Source organism: Entelurus aequoreus, linkage group LG05 (assembly GCF_033978785.1).
Source record: "Entelurus aequoreus isolate RoL-2023_Sb linkage group LG05, RoL_Eaeq_v1.1, whole genome shotgun sequence".
Taxonomy (NCBI): domain Eukaryota; kingdom Metazoa; phylum Chordata; class Actinopteri; order Syngnathiformes; family Syngnathidae; genus Entelurus; species Entelurus aequoreus.
In genome coordinates this window covers 22,604,455-22,623,104 of record NC_084735.1, presented here as the reverse complement: position 1 = coordinate 22,623,104, position 18,650 = coordinate 22,604,455, and the positions used below count along the sequence as shown (strand labels likewise).

The following is an 18,650-nucleotide window of genomic DNA, read 5'->3' as shown; positions in this document are numbered from 1 at the left end:
AATAAAAAAGAAAGTAAAACAATATAAAAACAGTTACATAAAAACTAGTAATTAATGAAAATGAGTAAAATTAACTGTTAAAGGTTAGTACTATTAGTGGACCAGCAGCACGCACAATCATGTGTGCTTACGGACTGTATCCCTTGCAGACTGTATTGATATATATTGATATATAATGTAGGAACCAGGATATTAATAACAGAAAAAAAACACCCTTTTGTGTGAATGAGTGTGAATGAGGGAGGTTTTTTGGGTTGGTGCACTAATTGTAAGTGTATCTTGTGTTTTTTATGTTGATTTAATTAAAAAAACAAACAAACAAAAAAAACCAACACAAAAATCACAAAATACTTTAATGATCTTACAATAATTCCGCCACACCGAGTGTGTGTGTGACAATCATTGATACTTGTGTACTATCCGTGTAATAAGTAGCTCTTGAGGGGGCGTGTTCTTACTAAAGGCGCCCTGGCCGCCAGCCAATCGGGGAGGAGCCGGATATGACGTCACTGAAAGCGCAAGGAAGCTGGTGGCCGGACGCGCCAAATTTCAAAGCACTTCCTCCCGGGAGGAAAGAAAGCCAACGACTTTGTCCAAACACCGACGAAAGGGGTTCGATTAAACGACAAAAACAACAACTTCCCCCGCAGCTCGACGCTCGTCGTGGAGGAGAGAAGCCGGTCAAAATGACTTTGTTGCCGTAAGTGTCATTTTTTCGACGGTGGTGTGTTCCGCGAGGAAGCGACGTCAGCTAGCTTGTTGTCGTGTTAGGGCTACTAGCTAGACGATGGCTGACTTTATTTACGCCCATCCGGTCAAAACACTCGGAAAAGTATAAATGGTCAAAGTTTGCCAGGTGATTAAGAAGTATTCCAACAAATGTGACCTACTTCTTGCGTTTCCGGAAGCTTTAGTGTCCTTTATTGCAGCTTGTCGGTGCTCGGCATGCTGGCCCTTAAAAGTGACAGCTTAACGCGTCAACTGTGATATTTACATTTCTATCACCGCGTTGTCACCTTTAAACACATCACATGTTTTTTTTAATGTAAATGTCTTGGGTGAGCAGGTTATAATTTTAATAAACACAATTTTTTGCAAATTAATGCCATCATTCTATCTTCTTCCGCCTATCCGAGGTCGGGTCGCGGGGGCAGCAGCCTAAGCAGGGAAGCCCAGACTTCCCTCTCCCCAGCCACTTTGTCCAGCTCTTCCCAGGGGGATCCCAAAGCTTTCCCAGGCCAGCCAGGAGATATAGTCTTCCCAACGTGTCCTGGGTCTTCCTCATGGCTTCCTAACGGTCGGACGTGCCCTAAACACCTCCCTAGGGAGGCGTTCGGGTGAAGCCCGAACCACCTTATCTGTCTCCTCTCCATGTGGAGGAGCAGTGGCTTTACTTTGAGCTCCTCCCGGATGGCAGAGCTTCTCACCCTATCTCTAAGGGAGAGCCCCGCCACCCGGCGGAGGAAACACATTTCGGCAAATTAATGTATAAACAATATTCCCCATAGGAAATAATGGAACTAAGTACCGTATTTTTCGGAGTATAAGTCGCTCCGGCCGAAAATGCATAATAAAGAAGGAAAAAAACATATAAGTCCCACTGGAGTATAAATCGCATTTTTTGGTAAATGTATTTGATAAAACCCAACACCAAGAATAGACATTTGAAAGGCAATTTAAAATAAAGAATAGTGAACAACAGGCTGAATAAGTGTACGTTATATGAGGCATAAATAACCAACTGAGAACGTGCCTGGTATGTTAACGTAACATATTATGGTAAGAGTCATTCAAATAACTATAACATATAGAACATGCTATACGTTTACCAAACAATCTGTCACTCCTAATCGATAAATCCCATGAAATCTTATACGTCTAGTCTCTTACGTGAATGAGCTAAATAATATTATTTGATATTTTACGCTAATGTGTTAATAATTTCACACACAAGTCGCTCCTGAGTATAAGTCACACCCCCGGCCAAACTATGAAAAAAACTGCGACGTATAGTCCGAAAAATACGGTATAATCCGTTCCAGGGTTAAATTGTTGCTGCTTTCTTAAAATATAAACATGCAAAACTTAAGGTTGGGTGATATGGCTGAAAACTGTCTCATGTGTTTTGTATTAGTCCATCCATCCATTTTCTACCGCTTGTCCCTTTTTGGGGTCGCGGGGGGTGCTGGAGCCTATCTCAGCTGCATTCGGGCGTAAGGCGGGGTACCCCCTGGACAAGTCGCCACCTAATCGCAGTGCCAACACAGATAGACAGACAACACTCACATTCACACACTAGGGCCAATTTAGTGTTGCCAATCAACCTATCCCCAGGTGCATGTCTTTGGAGGTGGGAGGAAGCCGGAGTACCCGGAGGGAACCCACGCAGTCACGGGGAGAACATGCAAACTCCACACAGAAAGATCCCGAACTCAGGACCTTCGTATTGTGCAGTCAACATTGATCATTATTAGAGATGTCCGATAATGGCTTTATTGCCGATATCCGATATTCCAATATTGTCCAACTCTTAATTAACACTGCTTCCACAGTGGATTGTTTTAAGTCTCGTCTTAAGACCCACTTTTATTCTTTGGCTTTTAACACTACGTGAGTTGTGTGGTCTTCTGTCCTCTGTTCTCTGTGTTTTTTTTTTTTTATAAATTTTGATGTCTATTTTACTGTTTTAATTGGTTTTACCCTTTAAGATCGTTTTTAATCATATTTATTTTTTATATTGTTTCTGTATTGGTTTTCTATTCATTTATTCTTTGTTTTTTTCAGTCATTGGTGTAGCATAATATTGTTTTTAATATTGTTTTTAATATTGTTTTTAATTTTGTTTTAATATTGTTTTTAACATGGCTGTGCAGCACTTTGGAAACATTCTTGTTGTGTAAATGTGCTATATAAATAAAGTGGATTGGATTGGATTAATTACCGATACCAATATATACAGTCGTGGAATTAACACCTTCACAATGCTTCCCGAGGGCAGCACGGTGGTACAGGGGTTAGTGCATGTGCCTCACAATACAAAGGTCCTGAGTAGTCCTGGGTTCAATCCCTGGATCTTTCTGTGTGGAGTTTGCATGTTCCCTCCGGGTACTCCGGCTTTCTCCAACCTCCAAAGACATGCACCTGGGGATAGTTTGATTGGCAACACTAAATGGTCCCTAGTGTGTAAGTGTGAATGTTGCCTGTCTATCTGTGTTGGCCCTGTGATGAGGTGGCGACTTGTCCAGGGTGTACCCCGCCTTCCGCCCGAATGCAGCTGAGATAGGCTCCAGCAACCCCAAAAGGGACAAGCGGTAGAAAATGGATGGATGGACAATGCTTCTCGAACTCACCGCTGGCTTTTCTGATGGTAGTGCGTCAACTAAAAGGAAAGTGAAGCGAAATTAGGCATCGTGAAATGTTGCTTCGGCGGGCACTCTTGATGCATGCGGGGAGATTTTTTCCATAACCCCCATAAAAAATGTCTGGACAATCGTAGCATGAGGAAGGAAGTCATGACTTTTATACAGTAAGTTTCTACCACAAATTCACAAGTAGAGATGTCCGATAATGGCTTTTTTGCCGATATTCCGATATTGTCCAACTCTTAATTACCGATTTCGATATCAACCGATACCGATACATACAGCCGTGGAATTAACACATTATTATGCTTAATTTTGTTGTGATGCCCCGCTGGATGCATTAAACAATGTAACAAGGTTTTCCAAAATAATTCAACTCAAGTTATGGAAGAAAATGCCAACATGGCACTGCCATATTTATTATTGAAGTCACAAAGTGCATGATTTTTTTTTAACATGCCTCACAACAGCAGCTTGGAATTTGGGACATGCTCTCCCTGAAAGAGCACGAGGAGGTTGGGTTGGGGGGGTTAGTGCTGCAAGGGGTTCTGGGTATTTGTTCTGTTGTGTTACGGTGCGGATGTTCTCCCGAAATGTGTTTGTCATTCTTGTTTGGTGTGGGTTCACAGCGTGGCGCATATTTGTAACAGTGTTAAAGTTGTTTATACCGCCACCCTCAGTGTGACCTGTATGGCTGTTGACCTGTATGGCTGTTGACCAAGTATGATTTGCATTCACTTGTGTGTGTGAAAAGCCATAGATATTATGTGACTGGGCCGGCACGCAAAGGAAGCGCCTTTAAGGTTTATTGGCGCTCTGTACTTCCACCTACGGGCGTTTTTTAAAAAGTCATGAATTTTACTTTTTGAAACCGATACCGATAATTTCCGATATTACATTTTAAAGCATTTATCGGCCGATGATATCGGCAGTCCGATATTATCGGACATCCCTAGTCAGGACCTTCGTATTGTGCAGTCAACATTGATAATTATTGATATTTTTGATGACCTCTCGATATAAATTATTTCAAATGTAACCTTCCTCAGCTGTCAAGGCGAAAGTAAATGTCAACATAACCATGGAACACATTCAATCAGTGTAAACCAAATTTTGAAAATCACATGGAACGCTTAACAATAGCTTTCAAACTAAGGAATATGTAAGAAATGCCCAATAAAGTGTAACAAAATAGTGTGAAAATGTAAACAGAAACCTGAGAAAAACTTTTCTGCAGGTTTAGGCCCAGGGAAGAACAGCTGTGCTCTAAAGGGTGAGCACGGCTGAGGTGGTGTGGTCTTGGCAGGGACGAGCGCCTTGCGTCATTTACAGACCTTGGTCTGACTACGGTCCGTTTAGAAAAATAACTAAAATCAAAAATTCGGCATACTGTCAAAGTGACTTTTCCTGTTTTAGCCACAATTTCTTCATTTTTACTTGCTCTTCTCCCTCCTTGCAAAGAAACAACCGCGAGATGACAAGATGGTACAGCCAAACATGATAGTTAATACTGTTACCTGATTGGCTGTTAGTTTGTTCCTCCCACTGATCAGTGATCACTTCCTTTGTTGCTCGGTTACCAGAGAGCGAGTGCCTTTGATCATGCAACCAACCTTGCTTCGCAACTTCTGTTTTCATATCAAACGTTTTATTGAACACATTTTTTGGTTATATCGATCACGTGTCTATCGCGATGTATATTTATATATCGTTTTATGGCCCAGTCCGAGCAGAAGTAGTGTTATTTGGAACACTTATGTGTGTGCCTAATGGGTGTTTATCTTGTTTTTCTTCCAGATGAGACCCAAAAGGAACACAGATGATGAATTATTAAGGAAAAACTACTCTTTTTAGAGGGAGGCAACACACCTGCAAGCCTCTGGACTCCCAAGTCCCCTGCTGGAGAACCTTCGATCAGTTATTTATTTATGTCTTCGCTCTCTCAAACGCTAATGCTAACACCTGTTGGCCAGTGCCTGTGCACCACGCACCCCTGACCTCCAGGATCCTGTCTAGCGAGGTTGACGACGCCCTCTATAGCAGATGCCTTCCACGAAATTATTTCCCACGACCAGAGCGACTCCCTGAATGCATCACAGCCTGCTGTAGCGTAGGGAGGGCTGGGGGCCCGGGGGCTTCAAGTTCTGTCAGTCATGCTCTCGGGGGTGCAGCCTTGCTTCCAGCTGCTCCGCATCGGTTCTTCTTCGGCGGAGGACTCTGCGCGGGACCTCTACACCTTCCGGCCAGCGCTCGGCCACTCCGTGTTCCGCCTGGGCCGAGCGGCCGAGCTGTGCGATGTCACGCTGGACTCGTCGACGGTGTCCCGCATCCATGCCGAGCTGCATGCCGAGCGGGAGGCGTGCGGGGGCGAGGCCGTGTCCCAGGAGGAGGGATGGAGGGTCCACATCAAGGACAGGAGCAGTCACGGTGAGACATGTCGCTCTTCAAACATGATGGAGCTAAATTGCTACCATCCTCTATTTTCCCCAATTTCTTCAATCAATCAGTGTTTATTTATATAGCCCTAAATCACAAGTGTCTCAAAGGGCTGTACAAGCCACAACGACATCCTCGGTACAGAGCCCACATACGGGCAAGGAAAACTCACCCCAGTGGGACGTCAATGTGAATGACTATGAGAAACCTTGGAGAGGACCGCATATGTGGGTAACCCCCCCCCCCCTCTAGGGGAGACCGAAAGCAATGGATGTCGAGTGGGTCTGACATAATATTGTGAAAGTCCAACACATCAGCGAAAGTCCAGTCCATGGTTGACCTCCGATTTGTCACATTTTAAGTTTTCCTTTCGGACGTAAACATCTAAGGATGTCCAGATCGACATTTTTGCCCTCAGACCCGATCCGATCTCGAGTCCCGATTTAAAACTTTGACAATAGATTAGAGAAGCCAAAATGTTTTATAGCAAGTAACTGAAGTACACACAAAAACACCTTTTTATAAAGCTTATCCTATTAAATGTATAATTAGCTCATATTACTCTAAATCAGAAGACATTTGTGGTATTAAATGCTACATAGAATTTTTTTTTTTTACAAAATAAAGTGGTTAGTTCACGACAACTAAACAAAAAAACTAACAATTACCTGTATTAACTGTACAATTTTTTATTTAATTATGGTGAGGGTTATTAATAATTTTACAAAATCAACACTATGTTAAATAGTTATTTATTCTCTTTCTCTGTGTAACATGTTGTTAAATAGTTCTTTATTCTCTTTCTCTGTGTAACATGTTTAGTTTTCCTCCATTGATAATAATACGTAAGATTAGGGCTGCAATGAGGTGGCGACTTGTCCAGGGTGTACCCCGCCTTCCGCCCGATTGTAGCTGAGATAGGCTCCAGCGCCCCCCGCGACCCCGAAGGGAATAAGTGGTAGAAAATGGATGGATGGATAGGGATGTATACCGAATACCGGCATTTTTTGGGTACCGGTTCCTAATTAGGTCGGTCCATGAGGACTGTGAAGATTATTATAGTATTTACCGTTCCAGCTGACCAACATTATTATGACATGCTGTCACATTCAGTTAAGCTGCCGCTGCTACGCATTGAAATCAGTTTGGAATAATGACAAATAAGGAAGCAACACCACAAAAAGTTTGTAACACAATATTTCCTCCTCAAAAGTTCCTCAGTCACGCACGCTATGTCAGTTTGAAGTGAACGCTCTTTACACTTTGGGGATGGCGTGGCGCAGTTGGGAGAGTGGCCGTGCCAGCAACCTGAGGGTTCCTGGTTCGATCCCCACCTACTATCAACCTCGTCACGTCCGTTGTGTCCTTGAGCAAGACACTTCACCCTTGCTCCTAATGGGTCGTGGTTAGGGCCTTGCATGGCAGCTCCCGCCATCAGTGTGTGAACGTGTGTGTGTGTGAATGTGGAAATAGTGTCAAAACGCTTTGAGTACCTTGAAGGTAGAGAAGTGCTATACAAGTATAACCCATTTACTCATGACGAGTCACGACTGCGTTTTATCAGCCGCCCTCCTAGCGATTCATTAATGTACAGGCCAATATAAATCCACTCAAAAATGTAGGTAATAAAATATTCCATAAGGTTGCTGTGAAGCAACATATATCTTATCAACATATATCTGTGACTGACAGGTTTCTGGTTGCTGCCTGACGTCACTTCATTTCACAATTTTTCTTAAATGTGTTTCAGTTATTTCTGTCTCTTGACTACAAATTGGACGATCGAGCATTACATTTGCTCACTGAGGCTTTTAATTTATATAACACACACATACACGTCGGTGGTGCAACACCCAATATAAGTTCCGGTCCGTCACAAATACGTATGTGTGCAACACAAATAACCATTCCTGTTGTTACAAAATGCACACCCACATAACATGCTAATTGATTGTATTGATTTATATGACACATCTGATATGATATATCATGTACAATTTGTGTTCTCTGTTCTCTAAGACAAAAAAAAAAAACAGCTGCTCTGAGATGTTACAGTACACCATGTTGAAGGTGTTCAACTTCTTGAGCTGATATAAATGCGAATTAAAATGCATTTTTTCATGTCTTCATTTCCACAAATTATATATAGTACTGATAAGAGTACCGATAAATACCGGTATCGATAAAGGTATCTTATCGATAAAATCTTAACGATATACTGTACATCCCTACTTAAGATGCATAGAATTGCAGTTCATTTGCCGTAATGGAAGTGATTATTATTAGCCTAAAGGAGCGGCTCCACATTGTGTAGAAACACACATTAGCTGCTTGTCAGCCGTGGCACTAAAAAGAAATACATAATTAGCCAGAGGGGATCTGCGTTTGTGATCGGCAATAAGATTAATTAATCGGCAATGACAATCACATACTTTTACATGAAAAACGATTCTTACCGATCGGTGGGCAATCCATCAAATTGGCTCCCATGTTAAATCATTTGGTTTTGTCCCTCAAAGCCTTGCTGTATCTGTATATTTCTGTTACTCCCTGAGTTTGTAAGCTATAACAAAACCCACCAAAAATGATTTTGTAATAACAAAAAGAAGAAAAATTACAGATCTAGTCACTTTAGTATTATTTATTGATACTACATCAGGTATCGATAGCATCGACATCTGGATCGATCACCCTTACTTTACATTGAAGCTTCAGTGGTGAGCGTCGGTCTGTGTCTGTGTCTCTGTCTGTCTGTCTGTCTGTGTCTCTGTCTGTCTGTGTCTCTCTGTCTGTCTCTCTGTCTGTCTGTGTCTCTGTCTGTCTGTGTCTGTCTGTCTGTCTCTCTGTCTGTCTGTGTCTCTGTCTGTGTCTCTGTCTGTGTCTCTGTCTGTCTATGTCTCTGTCTGTCTATGTCTCTGTCTCTGTCTGTGTCTCTGTCTGTCTGTGTCTCTGTCTGTCTGTGTCTCTGTCTGTCTGTCTCTCTGTCTGTCTGTGTCTCTCTCTGTCTGTGTCTCTCTCTGTGTCTCTGTCTGTCTGTGTCTTTGTGTGTGTCTCTGTCTCTGTCTCTGTCTGTGTCTCTGTCTGTCTGTGTCTCTGTCTGTCTGTGTCTTTGTGTGTGTCTCTGTCTCTGTGTCTTTGTGTGTATCTCTGTCTCTGTCTGTGTCTCTGTCTGTCTGTGTCTCTGTCTGGCATGCTGAGCCATTCCTTTTCCTCTAGTCCTGCAGTAATAATGATACTTGGAAGAAAATTATAGTTTATTTTCCGCTATGGTGGTGAGGATTAGTATTTTAGAAGCGGCTTCGCACCGTGGATTGTCGACGTCTTTGTTGCAGCTCGCTCTCAAATTCAAGCCGGGTTTCTGGCAAGACACGCACCCTTCTGGAATTCATGCAACTCCGGCATGTGTGTAACAAGGAATATGGAAATGTAATTGTTTCTTCCTGATGGTGCATCTCTTTTAAAGGAATCTTTGACCGGAGTACAATTTTAAAATGTAAAAACTGGGTCAGTTAAAAAAGCCAAATATCATCCCCCGCTGATCTAATCCTAAAGTCAGAATCGAGGCATCTCTGTAAATAACATAAACATAAATACTTGTTTAGTACAGGGGAAGTTTGAGGTTTAACTGTCATGCAAGTGTAAAAAGAAGTGAAACAAATTGACATGTCCTTCACACTGGCTCCGCCCTCCACAATTCTGCCTTCCCTAGGCACCTGGGTCAACGAGGTCCGCCTCCGGCCCGGCATCCAATGGGAGCTCTCGGACGGCGACGCGCTGACGTTCGGTGGACACTCGCCTCCCGGTAGCTCCGAGTTCTACTTCCTCTTCCAGAAGGTCAAAGTTCGCCCGTTGGACTTTGACGCCATCACCATTCCAAAGGCGAGTTGTCCCACTCATGCTGCAACGATCAATCGATTAATTTGATTGGGGGAAAAAAGCTTTGATAGCCTGTTGCTTTGATTAATCGTTTAAGTGTAGCGAACAAAGGTCCTGGACTGTAAAAAAAGACATAATTTCTGCAATAGAGCGCACATGAGAGCATGAGCTTAATTATGGGCCTGCTCATATTGTTTTTGCTTAAACTTCAAACTTTATTCTTCATCTTATTATAGTTTCAACACATTTCTGTTACCGCCACTATGAGACAAACCGGCCTACGTACCCCACATATAATATACCGTTGGAAAGGTCTCGTCCGCGCCCATGGCAGAAATCTAAATTGGGAACAATTCGTGTTAACATGGAAACGCTATTCACGAACAAACTAAAACACCTTTTGTTTAATATGAGACGAACCCCCACATATGTTATACCGTCGGACAGGTCTCGTTCGTGCCAATGGGCGTATTTTAAATTGGGAACATTTCAAGTTACCATGGCGACGCTATTCACAAATAAACAAAAACATGGGCCAATTGAATGGGAACGCACCTTTAGAATGACGAATATTTCCAGCACACCTGTGAGATTCCTCTTATAGCTCAGCCATTCTTTCACGTAGCTCTGTGCTTAACGTCTAATTTTGTTCAGACACTTGTCTACTTTAACCCTGGCTAAAAAGTTTTGACGTCCACTGTTTGGTTTTGGCTGGATGGCCATTGGAGTAAGTACGGCGGTTTCAGGTCCAGGGCACAGATAGCCGGCCCATCCAAATTTCCGCAGAAATTTTCTAGTTATTATTAATGCACACATAGGACTGGGTGATTAAATGATATCAATATATTTCGCGATAGACATGTAATTGATATTAAAAAAAAAAAGCATTATCTATACATTTTTTTTCTCCTTCCTCGGAAGAAAGCGGAAGTTACAAAGCAGGTTTGGTTGCATGAACAAAGGCACTAGCTCTCTATTAACCGAGCATCGCAGTGAGATTTATCAGTGGGAGTGACACGCTAACAGCCAATCAGGTCACCGTATTAACTATCACGTTTGGTTGCGCCATCTTGTCTCGCGGTTGATTCTTTGCATGGAGTGAGAAGAGAAAGTAGAAAAGAGTGCTGCAGAGAGCAAATAAATTGTGGATAAAAGCGGAAAAGTCACCTCGACAGTATGGCAGTTTTTATCTAGATTTTTAAAAAAACAGAACGTAGTTAGACCAATGTGGTCGGTAAACCTCCCTGCTTGACACTCAGCATCAAGGGTTGGAATTGGGGGTTAAATCACCAAAAATTATTCCCGGGCACGGCCACCGCTGCTGCTCACTGCGCCCCTCGCCTCCCAGGGGGTGATCAAGGGTGATGGGTCAAATGCAGAGAATAATTTTGCCACACCTAGTGTGTGTGTGACAATCATTGGTACTTTAAATGATGCAAGGCGCTCGTCCCCACCAAGACCGGTAATACCAGACCACCTTAGCCGCGCTCACCCTTCAGAGCACAGCTGTAACTTTGTGGCACTAAACCTGCAGAAAACTCAGGTTTCTCTGTTTACATTTTCACATTTTCCACTATTTTGCTACACTTTATTAGGCAATATTCCTTATTTTTGCACCTTTATTGTTAAGTCTTCAATGTGATTTTATAATTTTGTTTATGCTGATTGTTTTCCATGCTTTTGTTGACATGTCCTTTCCTTTCCGCCTTGATAGCTGAGGGGATTATAATAACAGGAACGTTACATTTGAAATACATTTCCCATATTTTTTTGTCTTGGTCCCTATTTTCTATAGGCCATGAAAATATAAATTACTAATATCGACCAATATAAAACACTTATATTGCCCAGCAGTGTGCACACATGTTAAAAGTCTTTTTTTCAACGTTTATGTGCATTTATTAGAAAAAAAAAGGTTATGACAAGCCAATTTTTTTTAATTTAAACTAAAACACGCATTGAGGCTATAAAGTGTGTTTTGTCTGATTATTCGATTAATCAAACAAACTTGACTTCTAATTAGAGATGTCCGATATTATCGGCCGATAAATGCTTTAAAATGTAATATCGGAAATTATCGGTATCGGTTTTAAAATTATCGGTATCTGTTTCAAAAAGTAAAATTTATGACTGTTTAAAACGCCGCTGTGTACACGGATGTAGGGAGAAGTACAGAGCGCCAATAAACCTTAAAGGCACTGCCTTTACGTGCCAGCCCAGTCACATAATATCTACGGCTTTTCACACACACAAGTGAATGCAATGCATACTTGGTCAACAGCCATACAGGTCACACTGAGGGTTGCTGTATAAACAACTTTAACACTGTTACAAATATGCGCCACACTGTTAACCCACACCAAACAAGAATGACAAACACGTTTTGGGAGAACATCCGCACCGTAACACAACAGAACAAATACCCAGAACCCCTTGCAGCACTAACTCTTCCGGGACGCTACAATATATACCCCCTAACCCCCAACCCCCTCACTCAACCTCGCCCACCTCAACCTCCTCATGCTCTCTCAGGGAGAGCAAGTCCCAAATTCCAAGCTGCTGTTTTGAGGCATGTTAAAAAAAATAATGCACTTTGTGACTTCAATAATAAATATGGCAGTGCCATGTTGGCATTTTTTTCCATAACTTGAGTTGATTTATTTTGGAAAACTTTGTTACATTGTTTAATGCATCCAGCGGGGCATCACAACAAAATTAGGCATAATAATGTGATAATTCCACGACTGTATATATCGGTATCGATAATTAAGAGTTAGACAATATCGGATATTGGCAAAAAAGCCATTATCGGACATCTGCAACTACAATTTCTTCTCAGCACTTTATGGTATTCATTTTTGTTCTTTTTTTATTTAGGCGGGAACCTTTTCCTCCGACTTGCAGAACCGAATCCGAACCAACCCGGACCGCAAGGCGGCGCCCGCCGTGGAGTCCATCAACCGGGCCACCGTCATCCTCAACTCCATCGGCAGCCTCAGCAAGATGAAGGGTAGCGCGTGGACCTTCCAGAGGAGCCACAGCCACGAGGGCACCGCCTCCGACCCGGGCTCCTCCTCCTCGCCGCCGCTCCCGCCGCTAAGGGCAGGCCCCTCCCCTTTGCTGCACTCTTCCACGCCGCCTCCCTTCTCCACCGCCCCCTCGCTCGCCTCCAAGGCCCTCCCGGCGGCCTCCAGGAGCCGCAGGAAGTCTGCTCACACGGTCTTGCTGGAGGACGACAGCTCGGACGAGCCCAGGAACAGAAAAGGTAAGACTCGTTAAGTGCTTCACTTTGACCACAACTTTCTTACGGCCATTTTAGGAATATCACAGCATATCTTACAAATATTCCTCTAAGCACACACAATGAAAATGATATTTTGGACCAGGGGTGTCCAAACTTTTACCATTGAGGGACGCACACTAAAAAATCAAAGCATGCGGTGGCCATTTTGATATTTTTCATTTTAAAAACCCATCCATCCATCCATTTTCTACCGCTTGTCCCTTACGGGGTCGCGGGGGTGCTGGAGCCAAACCATTATGATGTATATCTTTAGTTTTTTTTCGTTTAGTGCTCCCACCTATAGTTTGGTCCCGGGGACCAAGTAATTACCGTATTTTTCGGACTATAAAGCGCACTTAAAATACTTAAATTTTCTGGAAACTCGACAATGCGCCTTACAACCCGGTGCGCCTAATGTTTGGAATAATTTTTGGTTGTGCTTACCGACCTCAAAGCTATTTTATTTGGTACATGGTGTAATAAGTGTGACCAGTAGATGGCAGTCACACATAAGAGATACGTGTAAACTGCAAAATGATGGCAGTCACACATTAGAGATGCGTGTAGACTGCAATATGACTCAAGTAATCAACACCAAAATGTTATATGTTCCATTGTTATTATAGAACATTACACACAGCGCTCAAAAATGTATCAAAATGTTTTAGTACGAGTTTGGTAAGCTATGAAGCCGCACTGCTCGATGGATTGTACTGTGCTTCAACATACGAGTATTATTATGGTGTGTGTATAAGGTTAGACATTATCTGGCGTTTTGTTTAGCAATATTATGCAAAAGCAACTTTTCTTACCTTCTGGTACCTGCTGATCTGTATTTGGGATCTGCATAAGTACTGAAAATGTTCGTGCGTCCGCCTTGCCGACACCGTAGTCGATAAGCTTCTTCTTTTTCCTCTATCTTCCTGTTATGTGACATTCATCTTCCACTGTTGCCATTTGTAATACAAAGTAGTGTAAATTTCTTACTTATATCTGTCAGTAAACTCACCATGAAAGCGCTAAAACATACCGGTCTAGTGAGTTTACATTATTCACCCAAGGAACTGTAGTTATTAGAGAGTTCTGGTCGGACAGTTTTTCACGCGACACATTTCCTGTGTTGTTGTTGCACTAGTGAGCCACGGATGAGGAGATGCTGCTCCGTTATTGATTGAAGTAAAGTCTGAATGTCATTAAAACAGTTAGCTCCATCTTTTGACACTTCTTCCACCCCCCTCCTTGCACGCTACACCGCTACAACAAAGATGACGGGGAGTAGACGCTGCCGAAGGTGAGCCACGTAAATAAGATCGCCCACAAAACGGCACATCCTGAAGCGACTGTCAGAAATCGACTTGAAGATGATCTGTAAAACATCATCCATGCAACATTTTGACCAAACAACCACCATTACATGTTATGTAGACCACAAGGAAGTGTTTTACATTTAGAAAAAGAATAAAATAATACGACCCTTTTAATGAGCCTTATAATCTGGTGCACCTTTTGTATGAATATAGACCTGAATAGACCCGCTCATCGGCAGTGCGCCTTATAATCCGTTGTGCCCTATGGTCCGGAAAATACGGTAATGTTTTTTTTCAACACTTAAATCTCCAACACGACTTCAGATCTATCTATCCATCCATTGTAATTTTATTTTATTATTTTTTGTTTGTTTAATGCCCTTTTTGGCAAAGAAATCTTAGTTTACTTAGTTCACACAAAATATGCAATATGTTCCCCAAAAAAACATTTCAAAGTGGAATATAAATGAATTGGAGCCTTCAATAGGTCAATAATTCAGAACATTGATTTTGACACATTTTTTGAGTACCGCATTTTTCGGACTAAAAGTCACTCCGGAGTATAAGTTGCACCGGCCGAAAATGCATAATAAAGAAGGAAAAAAACATATAAGTCGCACTGGAGTATAAGTCGCATTTTGGGGGAAATGTATTTGATAAAACCCAACACCAAGAATAGACATTTGAAAGGCAATTTAAAATAAATAAAGAATAGTGAACAACAGGCTGAATAAGTGTACGTTATATGAGGCATAAATAACCAACTGAGAACGTGCCTGGTATGTTAACGTAACATATTATGGTAAGAGTCATTCAAATACTTATAACATATAGAACATGCTATACGTTTATCAAACAATCTGTCACTCCTAATCGCTAAATCCCATGAAATCTTATACGTCTAGTCTCTTACGTGAATGAGCTAAATAATATTATTTGATATTTTACGGTAATGTTAATATTTTCACACATAAGTCGCTCCTGAGTATAAGTCGCACCTCCGGCCAAACTATGAAAAAAACTGTGACTTATATTCCGAAAAATACGGTAATGACAATTTTAAAGAAAAAGCTTTTGTGCTTTGTTTTATCAGTCAACATTTTCAACTTTTTCTCGTTACATTCCACTTGTTTGCTCTTTTATTTCACTTCTTTACGTGTTTTTTCCTAATAGTATTTTTAGAATGTGCCACGGGCCGTTAAAAAAAGGCCCCCGGGCCGCACTTTGAACGCCATTGAGCACGTGTGTCTATTACAGTGCTGGCAGGACCGGAGGACGAAGGACAGCGGGCGCGCGGTAGGAAGAAGCGGCGTCTCTACAAGTCTGAGTCGGAAGATCTCGGCTCACCGCCGCCGCCTCGCCCGTTTCACCCCAAAGGCCAGAGTGAGCTGCGGCTGCCGCAGGAGTCCAAACCCTTCCCTGTGGGGATCCGGACCATCGGCAGCTTCCACGGCGCTATGACCAACAGCAGACTGGACCAGCACCTCCTCCCCAAGCCCGCCATGCTCCGACAAGAGCAAAAGGCGCCGCGACATCTGCACAGCGGCGCACGCGGCAACTCGGCCGCCTTCTGCCAACAGCGGCCCGCCCTGTCGGCGCAGAGGGGCCGCAGGAGAGCTCACAGCTCACCGGTTTTCTCCCCCCTGGTGGTGGGAGGGGAGAACTACAACCTGGCGTCGCCCTCTGTGCGGATCCGCGCGGCCACGAGAGGCAGGGCGGCGTTCAACGGGTTTCACCAGCAGCCCAGGTAAGACGCCTGTGGACGGAGTCTCCGTCGAGGGGCGCCCAAGCATCCATCATCTCATTTGTCCCGCCTCTTTCTGTGTGCGCTCGCAGCAAGCGGCGAGGCCGACCCCGCAAGCACCCTCTTCCTCCTCGACCTTCCCTTCCCTCGCCATCGTCCTCGTCCTCATCTTCCACCTCCTCGGCCTCGTCCTCCTCGGGCTCCTCCTCGTCGTCATCTTCCGAGGACGAGGAAGAGGCGGCGGCGTCCGGGGCGGTGGAGCCGTGCGCGGCTCCCCGCTGCCTGCTGCCCCAGCAGGACACGGTGCAGTGGATCCAGTGCGACGTGTGCGATGCCTGGTACCACATCGACTGTCTCCACGTGGACCGCAAGAAGCTCCTACGGGACCCCAGCGCCGACTTCAACTGCGGCTGCTGCTGAGGGCTCTTTCGCTTCCACGTAAGCCTCGATTAACTGCCGAAGAGCGCGCTGGACCGTCACTTCCTGTTGCTTCCTCGCGCTTTCATTTTGGAGGAATCAAACGTTTCAGGTGTGACGTTGTCCTCATATCGACATGGCCCCCTAAATACCGTAGTGGTAATTAAACCTCATGCGATGGGCGTGTTCTTGCCTCATGGCGATGAAGACGAGAGGCCTCATAAGCAGCTGCGCTCAGACTCACTGGTCACTTCATTAGGTACACCATGCGTGCCCAGGTTTTAGCTGTCCCTAATGTTTTGAAGTTATTCACAAGCAAAATTCTGCATATTATATATTTTTAAAGGTTCACTTTTTTTGTAATGAATCTCATCAGTGGGTGTACCTAATAAAGTGGCCATCTCCTCAACCGTCGAGTCTTCGCGGTCGTGTTTGGCGCCCCCCCGAGGTCGTTGGTGGAGCTGCAGTCATACTTAGCGAGCTAATACTCGAGCAATAAAATTACATGTTAAACAATCTATGCGCTTGTTAATGAATGTGGCGGGAAAACGCGCGTCTTATCCGCGCCGTTCAAAGATTGTGTTCATGTTGAAAGTTATGTCCCTCATTAATTAGACGCTTTACTACTTTTTCTACCGTGTTCCGTTCTTTGTCGGCAGAGGGCAGCAAAACTCCAGGGAAGACTCCCGCTGCCGCAGCGCACTACCGCCGCCTGAGGAACAAAGTGGTATTGCATGACAATGTGCATCCACTTCCAGGTGGAATTAAACTCTTTCATCTGGGCAGAAATAAACGAGTTACACCAGGACAGTCCATTCAAATACACAAAAATGATTTGTAATGGATTTTTATTTTTTACAAAGATGCCATCAAATCGTTTAAATAACCAAAATGTAACCGGAATCTTGATTTGCCTTCGGGCCACCAGAGGGCAGTGTTGCTTTTCACTTATTACACAGCATTCATCTCACTTTCTTCATCTTCTCGCCAACCTGTTCAAAGATCATTCTGTCCTTCTAAAGCAGTGGTCCCCAACCTTTTTTGCACCACGGACCGGTTTAATGTAGGCATTATTTTCAGGGACCGGCTTCCCACTTGTGAAAAATGCAACTCACTATAACAGTTAATTAGTGGGAGCCCTGGGCTTGTTTCTTTGCAATTAAATGCCGATGGAAATCTGCCTTTGGCTACAATCTGTCACATTTATATTTGATAGGTTCATTAATGTGCATTGTATCATGTCACAAAGTTATAACAAATGGCAACTTCCTATGAGGAGTTTTATTGTACATCTATAAACAAGCTCATTGGTGTGTCTAGTGCACAGGTGTCAAACTCAACATTTTATATGGCCCGCAAAAGCCTGAAAATAACGTCAATAAAATACCTTATTTTCTTTCTTTACTTATTTATTTTCTTACTAAAGGTATTAATTTTTTTTAATTTTTTTTTAAAGTTTAACAGTGGAAAAAAAATTATTTTATCTAACTTTGTAGGTCAAAATCCAAATAAATACTTAAAAATCTGCTTATGTTTTTGAAGCAAGTTATCCATCAAATTGTACACTATAAAAATGACCAATAGATTTTACTGTAAAATTTCAGGAGTTTTTTTTTACAGCATATTACTGTAAGTTGAAAAAAAAAAGACCAATGTTTGTTTTTTTACAGTAAAATTCTGTCAACTGAGCTGTCCTTTTTTAAAAAAAATTTTATCCATGGTTGCTGATTTTATGGTAAAACAAACTGTCAGCTGAGTTGCCAAACTAAAATTAAACAGCTGTATTGTATTTTTTATTTACAGTGATATGTTGTAAAAAATAATAATAAAATACCACAATATATTTTACAGTAAAAGTCTGGCAACTAAGCTGCCAGTTTTTTTCTGTAAAAAACTGGTCAAATCCACAGATTTTTTACGTACATTTTTTTTAAATATTAAAATTTATTGACAAATTCATTAACTATTTACTGTTACAAGCGGACCTCTATTGGCAGCCATGACTGCGGTGTGGCCCTCAATGAAAACAAGTTTGACACCCCTGGTCTAGTGGGACAGGCCAAAGTGAAGTTGAAGAAAATGCAGTCCTTTATAAATTAATTTTATGTTTCTCTCCGGCCCGGTAGCGAATGCTTCACAGACCGGTACCGGTCCCCGGACCAGTGGTTGGGGACCACTGTTCTAAAGCATCAACTCGGCCCCAAAATGTGCTTCACAAGTGTCCT

The 18,650-nt window shown here is 42.9% G+C and overlaps 1 protein-coding gene across 1 annotated transcript; it reads left to right on the top strand.

Annotated features, from left to right (window-relative positions):
- Positions 1–468: 468 nt before the first annotated feature.
- Positions 469–17,829, top strand: tcf19l (transcription factor 19 (SC1), like). Its single transcript, XM_062047404.1, has 6 exons — positions 469–700; positions 5,160–5,789; positions 9,508–9,677; positions 12,552–12,939; positions 15,522–16,011; positions 16,101–17,829. The coding sequence occupies exons 2-6, from the start codon at positions 5,516–5,518 to the stop codon at positions 16,426–16,428; spliced, it is 1,650 nt and encodes a 549-aa protein (XP_061903388.1). The 5' UTR covers positions 469–700; positions 5,160–5,515; the 3' UTR covers positions 16,429–17,829.
- The last annotated feature ends 821 nt before the right edge of the window (positions 17,830–18,650 follow it).